The sequence below is a fragment of the Watersipora subatra genome, chromosome 7, assembly GCF_963576615.1.
Source record: "Watersipora subatra chromosome 7, tzWatSuba1.1, whole genome shotgun sequence".
NCBI classification, from domain to species: domain Eukaryota; kingdom Metazoa; phylum Bryozoa; class Gymnolaemata; order Cheilostomatida; family Watersiporidae; genus Watersipora; species Watersipora subatra.
In genome coordinates this window covers 20,778,390-20,790,983 of record NC_088714.1, presented here as the reverse complement: position 1 = coordinate 20,790,983, position 12,594 = coordinate 20,778,390, and the positions used below count along the sequence as shown (strand labels likewise).

At 33.2% G+C, this 12,594-nt stretch overlaps 1 protein-coding gene across 1 annotated transcript; it reads right to left on the bottom strand.

Annotated features, from left to right (window-relative positions):
* Positions 1-6,512: 6,512 nt before the first annotated feature.
* On the bottom strand, positions 6,513-12,148 carry LOC137400210 (ubiquinone biosynthesis O-methyltransferase-like). Its single transcript, XM_068086538.1, has 6 exons — positions 12,011-12,148; positions 11,437-11,608; positions 9,697-9,755; positions 9,343-9,478; positions 8,055-8,147; positions 6,513-7,036 (listed from the first exon to the last, which is right to left on the bottom strand). Exons 1-6 carry the CDS (start codon positions 12,029-12,031, stop codon positions 6,852-6,854), a joined length of 666 nt encoding a protein of 221 aa, XP_067942639.1. The 5' UTR covers positions 12,032-12,148; the 3' UTR covers positions 6,513-6,851.
* Positions 12,149-12,594: the final 446 nt, after the last annotated feature.

Below are 12,594 nucleotides of genomic sequence, written 5' to 3'. Positions count from 1 at the left end.
CGTGGACACACTAAATGTGCAATGGACCCACTACATGTGTCATGGACACACTGTTTATTCCGTAGACACACTGTTCATTCCATGGACACACTGTACATTCTGTGGGCACGCTGTACATGCCATGAACTCATTGTTCATTCTGTAGACACACTGTGTGTACCTTTAAAAGCGCCATAGTTAAGGTCAGCCTGAGATGACGACTTTTCTTATTACAAAGAGGCAACAAAAGTGCAAGCTCAATAACAAAAGTGTAATTTGAGTTGGATAGACAATATTAAAATTAAAAATTAATAGACTTGAAATATTTTACTGAATAACATAATTAACCGGCTATCAATTGTATCAACAGCTTCATAAAGTCATAAAAGACCAAAAAAATTAGATGAGGACAAAAAATGAATAAGGTTTAAATGTATGTTTTTTATAGATTTGATGAAGGTTATACTAAACGCAACTCAATTCTTTTAATAAAAGAAGTCATTGCTATATAAAATAATACAAATGAGACTTTTTCAAGAATAAAAGCCGCAGTGTTAAAGAATGGAGTTGGAGCAAAGAGTCCACATAAGTGGCACATAAAGCTAGTTTTAAACTAAAAACATAGTATCCCAATCGCTGACAATAATACTAGTGTCCAGTATATAATGTTATTTAATATAGATATAATATTGGTACACATAAAATAAAAATAGCCGTGTGTAATAAATAATAGATTCACTGAACCAGATTTTGTCAACTTCATTTGGATGCTCGCTATACAGATATACTGCTATGTAGATATAACTGACATAGGAATACATGCAACAACATGTCAGCAAATGATAAGCTTTTTTAAGAAAATACTTAAGGTTAATATTTGACCTGCTGAAAAAAATTTCTACATTTGATAGAACTTTTTTCTGCGAATAAAAAACCTTAAGTGTATTTAAAATGGCTACCAAGCATTACAATATTTCCAGCTAAAGTCTTTGCTAAAAATGTTTTAACCCTGAATTTGAAAAAAATATTTCTTAAAAGCAAGTAAGTTTCTGTAACGTTAGATTGTTGAGTTTACAGGGGGTGCATCAAAAGTATCCATAACATTGACCGATCATAATCGCAAAGTCAACTGTATATGTTTGGTTATCTGGTAAGCAGCCTCTCTTTCTTATCAGTAGTCTAATTATAGCAACTCATCTAGGAGATTGGAGACACTCGCTTGACCTCAAACTGGCCCCATCTGATAAAGACGCTGATTCTATACACGAGCGAGCGGATTAATTCCAGACAACAGTTCTAGAAACATTTAAGGAATCCTGGAGGGTTCGCATAAGGTGTTTATATTGAACTCGCGTGCCTTAATATGGTATAACACCAATGTATTTGATTAAATAAATTTTATCAATTTCGACAATTTTTCAAAACTTCTCATTACAACTGATTACAATTTAAATTAAAAAAATAATTTGGAGCTTTTAAGAAGGGAAAATTTATGACATGTCTCTCTGAAACCCAACTTACAAACAGTGTAATAAAGTCTAAAGCAAAACTATAACACGTTTAAGCAAACTGGCAAGTTATTAAAAAAAGAGTAGTTGGCAGCGCACCATCACTCACCACTCACTACACATTATTATTAATTTGTCGATTTCTCCTTGACTTTAGGAAACGTAATTTTAATATGTTCAAAAACTTGAAAATTCCATCATTTAATTTATATGAATATAATTTTTAGGCTTAAATATATTGCAGTATTTTAGAAGATTTAAAAAAATTGTAAACTGTGGACACAATTTAGTTATGCGCAACTGTTTTGTAACTTTAAAATATGCCTCATCATAATGTATGCACATATATTATGGTGAGATACAGGGATTTGTGGTTATTCTATACAGTTGACACCAGACATCTTGTGGTTGGTCAGATGTGTCAAAAATAAATAATTATATTTCTCTTCTGCGACTATCGTTATCATCATACAGTAATATATGGATTCCTGCTGAATATGTGTTCATGTTTTATCTTGGACTGATATCTCACAGTATGCAAATTGGGAAAGTTTTGCTGGCACCAGTATTTTCTACGTTATGTATGACAAAGGCTCTTGTTTTAAGCCGGTCCATTCCTAAACACCATGCCAGAGACTAAAGTAAGTTACTTCTTAACCATGCTATGAATATATATGCTAAAGTTTTCTTTGGATTATGAATAAAACTTTATTTGTTATGCACGCGGCTAGTTGTCTATTTATTTAGAGTCACACTTGTAATGCTTCAAGAGCTTTCTGCCAAAACAGAGATTCGACACATTAGGTTAAATACAAAATTAACATAACCTTAGGTTCAGGCATTCTAATATCTCACACTATCCTAAAAAACACAGAATCATAAGACAGCACCAAATCTACACTGATGCCTTGGAGCTACACCAACGCATAAAGCTTGTACAACCATGTCAGTTTATTGATGGGTTACATAATATAATCCTTTTGCTTATAAAGTTTTGATTTACTCAAGATTGCATACTTCACAATTCTAGATTGATTGGGAAAGATTCTACACCCTGGAAAATCTATGGAAGGTACAGCTGAAAAACGAGTTGCCTATTGCTATGCTAAAGTTGATGTTTATGAACTTGATCGGGCAGCGAGTGAATATGTCGAGCTAAGGCAAATCGCTCACCTTATGCACACAAATATGCATAGATTCTTTCCATAATTTGACATGGAAATGGATATATGTTCTAATATTTCTTACAAACTGCTCAAGCTCTATTAGATTAGCTAAAAAGGCATTGCGGACTTTCACTTCTCACATATTTGTAGGGATAGTGGACCGTCAACTTTCATAAAATTATCAGTATAATAGATCATTGACTTTTATATAGATTTTTAGACATAGTAAAACTACCTTTGATAGATTTGTAAAAAAAGAATACATTCAACTTTTCTGAATCTATAGATATAATACAAATTCAACTCTCATAAATTTTAAAGGGCAGACTTTCAATTTTATAGACTTTAGAACATGATAAACCTTTCACATATTTTTATTCTGACCATTTGTGGTTTTTTTTGCGTTTTTAACTCGGTAGAAAATCTAATTCTTGTCTAACCCAAACTGAATATGACAAATTAAAATTTAAAGAACCGTCTTTCGGTTGAAACCAAAGACTTTAAAAAAGTTTTTGAAAATATTAATCTTACTCACTGAAATCTAGTAATCTGCATGAGTTAATTTGATATACAGAGAGAAAGAGAGCAATTTTGTGTTGGATGTCCTTGTCACTACTAGTAGCCATTTATAAGAATTCAATTCCACCATGCTGTTCACGGGTCTGGCCCTTCAGACCACAAGGCCACAACAGATGCCTAAAGCGTCAACAATCATATAAAAAGCATTAACGATCTTATTAGAAGCACTAACAATCTTATTAAAAGCACTAACAATCTTACTAAAAGCACTAATGATCTTATTAAAAGCATTAACAATCTTATTAAAAGCACTAATAATCTTATTAAAAACACTAAAAATCTCATTAAAAGCACTAACAATCGTATTACGAGTGCTGATAGTCTTATTAAAAGCACTAACAATCTTATTAAAAGCACTAACATTCTTATTAAAAGCACTAATAGTTTTATTAAAAGCACTAATAATCTTATTAAAAGCACTAATAATCTTATTAAAAGCATTAACAATCTTATTAAAAACACTAAAAATTTTATTAAAAGCACTAACAATCTTATTAAAAACACTAACAATCTTATTAAAAGCACTAACAATCTTATTACGAGTGCTGATAGTCTTATTAAAAGCACTAAAATTCTTATTAAAAGCACTAATAGTTTTATTAAAAGCACTAATAATCTTATTAAAAGTACTAATAACCTTATTAAAAACATTAAAAATCTTATTAAAAGCACTAATAGTTTTATTAAAAGCACTAAAAATCTTATTAAAAGCACTAATAGTTTTATTAAAAGCACTAATAATCTTATTAAAAGCACTAATAATCTTATTACATCCGATTATGGTGACATCCATTATTTTCTGTATTTTCTTTTTATTTTAAGGCAACATATAGATTCATCATATTGCTACAAACCGCCTATTTATTTTTATTTAATGTTATAAGAGTAAGCTTCATTGAATCAAATACTCAGAGTGATTTTTTAGGGTAAGACAAGTATAATTTTTTGAAAGTTGCTTCAGAGCTTAAGCAAAACAGGTAGCAAGTGTGTTCATCTCTTTTTTTTATTTATTACCTATAAAATTTTTAGATCTTAAGGTTTTAAAATTTGAAACCAGAATAACTACATGAATACATGCTTCATCAGATTTAATTGCCTAACAATTAGTGTGCCCTTGGGTTACGGATTACTCTGTTGTACAATTTTTTTGCCCTGCGATGTAGAACACGCTGATGTTTCACTCTCTTCATATCAAATCAATAATGGTTTCTCTCGAAATTCAAATTTGGCGGTCGGGATGCCGATTACGTCTGAATAACTAAAATGTTGACAGACTATTTGCCGAAATCTCTCTAACAGCGAATGAAAGAGAGACAAAGCTCGATCTCGCTCAGTTCAGCGCTATTCGTTATTAGTTAATGTGAAAACAAGACCGAAAACAGATAAAATTTTAGTAACAAAAAGTTGAAGTTCATTAAAATAGTTAAAAATACATACTAAAACTTAGCTTGAAGTGTGTGTTTAGTAAGCTAAATTCATTTAAGTTAGGTTCAACATCTATGTTATACAGCTGCCTTGAAAGTAAGAACTCACTACATTATGTACTGCACATATTACATTGTAACATTAGATTTTATTGCAGATCATAACCACTAAATACACTGAAGTTACTGTAGGTAACTATAGTTACTAATGTTAATGTATTATTTTGTTACTAATGTTTAATATGTACAGTACGTATATAAAGTTTGGATGATTTCCGCCAGAGAGTGTTTCTATTATACTGTGGGCTATATTTTTTATGGATTTCTCTACTACTTTATGCAAAAGTTTTGCCTTTCCATGCCAACACTTAAAATCATATGGCAAGAGTTCTGCGTATGCGAAAATAAATGAATTTAGGATTTGTCTGCTCTTTTAAAGATAATAAGAATAGCTCCAAATTCAGTTCATACACTAGGATGGTTAGAGAAACTTCACTCTAATTGATTAGCAAACAGGGTTGTGACACATTAGCCCAACACTGCCTCATTAATTGCAGTGCAGTACGCAGTAATTACGCTGTACATTCCAACGTCTAATGCGCAATAGACATTCACTGCTACAGAAACTGTGCTACTGCAAATTGCTCACCATGCTCTATTGCGCATTTACTTCTATGACGCATTACTCGAAACCAGGCAAATCACGCATACTGCAAATTTACATTCTCCAAAACTTGAAACTGCATGTACACTGCAACTTTGTGACTGTATCAACTGACACAGCCAGCTTTCCAATCATTTGTACTGTATTGTACAACCTTTTCAGATGCTATGGTCAGCAAATTCATAAGCCTATCCTATAACTCTCATATAACTAATTGAGAGCCAATCATTATCACCTTTCTGATCAATTAAATTGGAAGTTTTGTGTTGTGATCTCCATAACATCACATGTATATTAAAGCCATAATACATTTACGTTCCAACCATATACAACATACTATTGTGATCAATTTGTTTGTCCACTCATACCCGAGTTTGGGCAGCATTCGCTTTTTGCAATTGTGTTGTGGTCACGCCAAAGTCAAACCAATATTTGATTTTGTGATGAGCTGTGATGGTATTGTACACTGTGTGGAAGATAACACCTTGCATACCTTACTCCTAATGAGCTCACAGCTCGTGAGGAAATAGTTGTACTGCGGTATATTTCGTAGTAGTAAAAATAGGCAATGCAATGATGCTGTATAGCTATGTAGCTATATGTAGCATATGCTGACATGTTTACTACTGAAACTACATAAACATCCAAGCAAAATGTTACTGCAACTGTTGTGCATTTTGCATCTGGGCATCATTGAGTACATATCCATGAGCAGTCAGGATTTTTTCGTATTGGTCACAACACTGATAGCAGTAAAAACAAATTATTTTTTCACTTTTGCTACTAGGTGTGCAACACATCACGCATATTTTTGATCTTTGTGTAAAGGATTTCATTGAGAAATGTAGAGATTTGCAAAAAATTTTAGTTTGAATTTTTTTCACATTGATTCTTCTGTCATAGCTTGTTGTGAAATGCAAGCAGTTTACCATGCAATATTATAGAAACAGTTGATGAATTTATGATAGAAGTCACAAGTTTGCATGAGCGTGACCTTTCATTGGCTTATCCGATTATACAAAGAACAAGCAGAGAATATGTTTATGTTTGTGGTATTTTTAGCATACTAATTGCATCTGCTGACTTATTCATCCTTGCATTTATTCTGAGGGACTTGAGTCATATTTGTACAAATACCCTCTCATAATGCTGAGTTAACTGATCATGGTTATTCATGAGTTATTTTGTATAATGTATTGTTGTATTTTTAAATATGTTTGACAAAAGCATGTATGAAGTTTTACATTAGGTATAAGTTGTAAGACGAGGGTACAAAAAGGTTCTCTAAGGGGATATAATAGCACTATGTGGCTAAATAACACACACTACAGAGCCTTTAAAGGTTATGCTAAAAACATGACCAACAACCTTTTTGTTCGTGTTACAAATCATAAAATGTGAGATGTTGTTCTCTTTTAAAACAATCAATTATAATTCAGCTTAAAACAGCTGCAACATAAATACATCATCATTTAGCTGTTTCAGTAGGCAGCAAATAGAACTATGTATATTGAGCGCTTTTGTCTGAGTCTCAGCATAGTTTTCGCAATACTATTTTTAGCCCATCATGTCGGTTAAAAAAGTCTTTTGTAACGCACTCTTCCATTAATTCTACCTGCTTCGTATCAGCGAGTTTATGAACAAGAGGCCTGAGCAGCTTCAGATCGCAATCATTGTCTGCGAACTGCTTTCTCATACCAATCACAACGTAACCACCTGCAAAATTAAATATTCAACCTTATCGTAAACATTTGTAACAATAGATGTCTAATCGCAGTGTAGTTATTAAAAGAATTATTGGCAATCTATGCTAATACTATTCTTTCACATTCACTAGAATGATTTTCAACTATAATAGTGAGTTTTTATGCAACAACATGAACTGTATACAGCCATTAGGCAATCATAATATTTCAAGTCATTCACCAGCGTCTTATCTGAAGCAAGTCTGAATGCAGTTGAAATTTGCTGTTAGTTTAGACATTCCAATTAATATATAGAACGGTGAGTACAATCCACTCATGTCTTAGAATTATTGCAACTAAAACTGTGTTTATGAAAAAACATTAAGTGTTATCAGCAGTTCAAGCATTTGTAATATGTTACTCATTTGCCAGCATCTTATGGTAAGCAAGTCTGACTGAAGTTGATATTTTGCTTTTATTAGTAGACAGCATACTTGCCAAGTAGCTGAGAATAAAAAGCGTGAGATTGATGGTAAATGTAGTAGTTAAATCTGAAGCCTAGATTTATTTGTGAAGGTTTTTTTCTTCATTGGTACTTACATAGGAGGCCCTTCTACGATTTTATTCAATGTTCAGGTACTCTACTATCAATGTGAGGTCATGGTCATTTGCCAACGATATGTCACAGCTCCATGTATAATCTTTGCTTATTGATGAAAAACTGTAGAGCAAATCGTTAGACATCAATGTTGCTAAATCTGAATAGCCCAGGTTTTATGGTAAAGATATGGTTTAATAGCGGTCTGTTTCATTGTTGCTAACTTTGTATGATGATGAGGGCTCACAACTAGTAAACAAAGGGAAAACGACAAGTAAAAAAATTAAACCACTACTTTTATTGAAAAAGCTGGAGGAAAACGGGAGATTTTGTGCAAAAGGGAGACTGACTTAAAAAACTGGAGGGTCCGGCCAAACTGGAAGACTTGGCAAGTATGGTAGACAGTTCAGTTAATGGATAAAGTAGTCAGCGCAATGTACTTATCCCTTACCCGGTTTAACGATGTCACACATTTTTGTTACCACTTCAGCCTTGATATGGTCTGGTATGAAAGCACCACAGCATGATAGTGCATCATAGCTATCTGTAAATAAACAAAAAGCATTTATCCTCGCAATATGAAGTATGAAAGAGAAAAAGATTGGGTGAAGTCATGAAGCAGAGAGAGTAAACTAAAGGTAAGGCCACACGTATCGTGTAATTTCAACTAATCTGGGAAATTCCATTCGAACGAAATTTCTGACCTGCCACACGGAGTTTCCCTACCACGGATTCGTACGAAACTAACTTTCAACTAGCCAATCAGAACGCGGTAATAGATTGAAACCGATTCCGTTTCAATCATTTGCTTCAGCACGAACATACGCAAAAGAAATCGACCTTCAACATCCAACTAACCTTTTCAACCGACCAATCAAACAACGATTCGTAGGAATTTCTGACGTTTCGTCCAATTCAGGATTCGTTCATCATGCACAACCAACGATGGACGAATTCGTCCAAATGTCAATTCGTACGAATCGTTTCGTCCAAATTTCGCCGATTTCGTGAGACTTTTGTCTCGTGTGGCCCTACCTTTAGTCCTGGTACTTCTCAACAAATTTGATGAAAGAAAATTATTTACATTAAAATGGCGCAGATTGTGAGCTGTTTCATAACTTACTCATGTTATAGTCTAATGTTTAGGCTCAATTTACCCTATGTTAACTGTAAAGAAAAATTAAGAGACACCGTAGTTGTGCTTGATGCTGTGAAGTATGCGAGTTTTCAAGTAAAATCAGTGGCTAAACAGTGGCATAACAGTGCCTAAACAGCGGCTAAACAGTGGCATAACAGTGCCTAAACAGCGGCTAAACAGTGGCATAACAGTGCCTAAACAGCGACTAAACAGTAGCTAAACAAGTAAGCAGTAGCTAAACAATGGCTAAACAGTAGATAAACAGTGGCTAAACAGTGCCATAACAGTGCCTAAACATCGGCTAAACAGTGGCTAAACAAGTAAACAGTAGCTAAACAATGGCTAAACAGTAGATAAACAGTGGCTAAACAGTGGCATAACAGTGCCTAAACATCAGCTAAACAGTGGCTAAACAAGTAAACAGTAGCTAAACAGTGGCTAAACAATGGCTAAACAGTAGATAAACAGTGGCTAAACAGTGGCATAACAGTGCCTAAACATCACCTAAACAGTGGCTAACAAGTAAACAGTAGCTAAACAGTGCCTAAACAGTGGCTAAAAAAGACAATTTTCTCTGATGATGCGGATTTCAGCTACTTACTTGATGGTACATCAGACTCTAAAGTAAAAAATTGAGGAAAGATGTTATTATAAAGTCCACTCTCTTTTGCGACTGTCAACATCCCCTCAGCTGGATCCAAACCGTCAACATTGTTGTAAGGAGCTAACTTTTTGAGCTGCATAAAAGAATTGTCATAGCACAGTTATGTTGGGCTAACTTGGACCAAATATAATCTACAGGTTGATTTTTACTCAAAAATCATCCAGGATCAATTTCTTATAATACCATAGAAAAGATGCCTTGCTGACAACTTCATAGCGCAAATGAATTTTACGGGTTAATAAAAGAGATTACTACTTTTTTTTCTTAAATAAACCTGTATATTATAATTACCTCTTTGACTACCAGTCCTGTTCCACCGCCAACATCTAGGATTTTAGCATCAAGCCTTCCTGACAAACAAATGATCCACATGGTTTAAAATAGAAAAAGAACATAGCTTCCACTCTTTGAAAATAATTTCTTGATGTTTTAGTGTAAAAGTAGTGATAAAGTTGGGCATCAAAAAGATATGTTCTCAAATGAAGTTGGTCTTAACTAATATGAATTTGATTGTTTTTGTTTTCGATTTTTAAAAGTATGTTACATTAAAATGAGAAATAATGTGAGCAATTAAACATCAAATAGCCAAACTATTAAAAGTCTATATGCTACTAGTGAGCCTGTGTGAGAAGCATACTCAGTACCATGCTGAAAAGTCTATATGCTACTAGTGAGCCTGTGTGAGAAGCATACTTAACTAATATGAATTTGATTGTTTTTGTTTTCGATTTTTAAAAGTATGTTACATTAAAATGAGAAATAATGTGAGCAAACAAACATCAAATAGTCAAACTATTAAAAGTCTATATGCTACTAGTGAGCCTGTGTGAGAAGCATACTCAGTACCATGCTGAAAAGTCTATATGCTACTAGTGAGCCTGTGTGAGAAGCATACTCAGTACCATGCTGAAAAGTCTATATGCTACTAGTGAGCCTGTGTGAGAAGCATACTCAGTACCATGCTGAAAAGTCTATATGCTACTAGTGAGCCTGTGTGAGAAGCATACTCAGTACCATGCTAAAAAGTCTATATGCTACTAGTGAGCCTGTGTGAGAAGCATACTCAGTACCATGCTGAAAAGTCTATATGCTACTAGTGAGCCTGTGTGAGAAGCATACTCAGTACCATGCTAAAAAACTTGAAAATAAAATAAAGAATTATTTTGTTATTTCTCTTATTATTGTATGCTATATTACTAATAATCAATCAGCATTACACAACATAGGCTTTGATCTCTTCTATTAAACATAATATGTGTTAGATTTATTGATGTCACAGTACCATAGACTATATACTTGTTTTTCACTATCAGTATATGACTATATGGCATCATAACTCTCACATAGTTCACCAGCTAAGATCAATGCGAAGATTTCCATCTGTTTGAGTGACTAGATTGTGGCTTTTTGCTTTCTCAGAAAAAGGAGCCACATTTTAAATGCTGTTGAAATTTTGCAGTTTAGAGCTATGCTGAGAATAATGGGCTAACTTTACCTAAGATTCCTATGAGTAGGGAAAGAACCACAATCTAGTCCCTCCAACAACTGGAAGTATTCACATCGATCATAGCTGGTGAACAATGTGAAAGTTGAGAGTTATTTAGACCATAGCGAAACATTGGGTGAAATATAATATGTTACTATAGCACTATATTATTCTTATTTCTATTAAAATAACTTGCATATTATATACTATTTTTATGGTATAACTTTGTTATGTAACATATAACCTTATTTCGAGTAAGATATTTCATGTTATCTGTGTTATTAAAATTGTGTTATATAATAGTGATCTATTTAGGCTATGCAGTTTTATTTCTAAATCATGTATAAGAAGTTGTCTGACCCTGCACAGCTATACAAACTGCAATAAAAGAGCAACTCTAGCAAGAGCAAATTTACGTAAGTTTGTATCCGGTCACGCCGGACACAAGAACATGTAATTACTATACTAGTGTATGTTACATAGTACTTAAAAATGCTAATATATAAGTAAACATCGAAACAAGTGAAGTCAGATGAATCTCTTACCATTTAGATATTTATGTAGAAGTTCTGCGGTCATTCTAGGACCAGAATAGTCCCCAGCGGCCATTGCATCTTCATAGGTTGATACGTTGGTATTATAATAAGCAACTTTATCAGTATGAGGTATTTGCTCCTCTTCTTTGTCTCTCACTCGAAAAATCTCCTCCCAGTTGTCCTAAATATTGGCAAAGTTGTATTTACTGCCATAAAGAAAATATAGGTAATAATGAAAGTAATGATAACAATGGTAATGTTTGTAGGAATCAAAAAGGCAGCCAAATATAAATATAGTATTGCCAAATATGGTAATACTAATACTTAACTATGAGCATTTAAAAAAAATTGGATACTATATTTCATAACTGCAATTCTTATGTAAATAAGTCATAATTATTTGTAACAAAGTTTTACCGGTTGTCCCATGATTTATTTCACGTAGTAAAAATTGATGAATTTTCATGCAGTAACGCTAAATAAATATGAAAATAGTAGTTATAATTGATAATGAGTATATTACATCACAGCGTACAAACATTCAATAAATACAACACAACAATTTAATAAGGTAAAAACTTACATAGTTTTCTTGTTCAGACATTTCAAACTATTCAAATGGTCTATTTTCAATTACAGCTCAAGCTTTTAATGAATTGGGGATATGATTATAGAATATATAAATGTACAATATATAATATTACTAGCAGCTAACCTAGCTTTGGCAGTTGCTGTGATCGTTGCTAACAGCAAAGCTGTATTTATAGCGCGGAGTCAAACAGACCTGACAACCTCTCAGGATTAGTACATACATTTGACGATTTTGTTTGATCAAACAGACTTGTCAACTGCTTCAATTGTTCTGTCAGCCCTGCCAGCCTGTGAAATTATGTGTTAAATACACATTCATAGTTTACATTACCAACAATGATTCTTTGTTTGTTTCATTTGACAATTAAAAATGGAACTAGGCTGTGCAGCAACATGTGTGTTCTTGAAAGTCTTCGAAAAATATAACTAACATAAATTGTAAGCTGAATTCCCATGTCTTTTAAAAACGTAGCGCTATCTAGAATCTAGTTCAAGAAATTTAACCACGAAAGAAGCATTAAAGCACATAAATTACATAATTTTTTTATTGTATATTTCAATACATCAGTCTTGGCT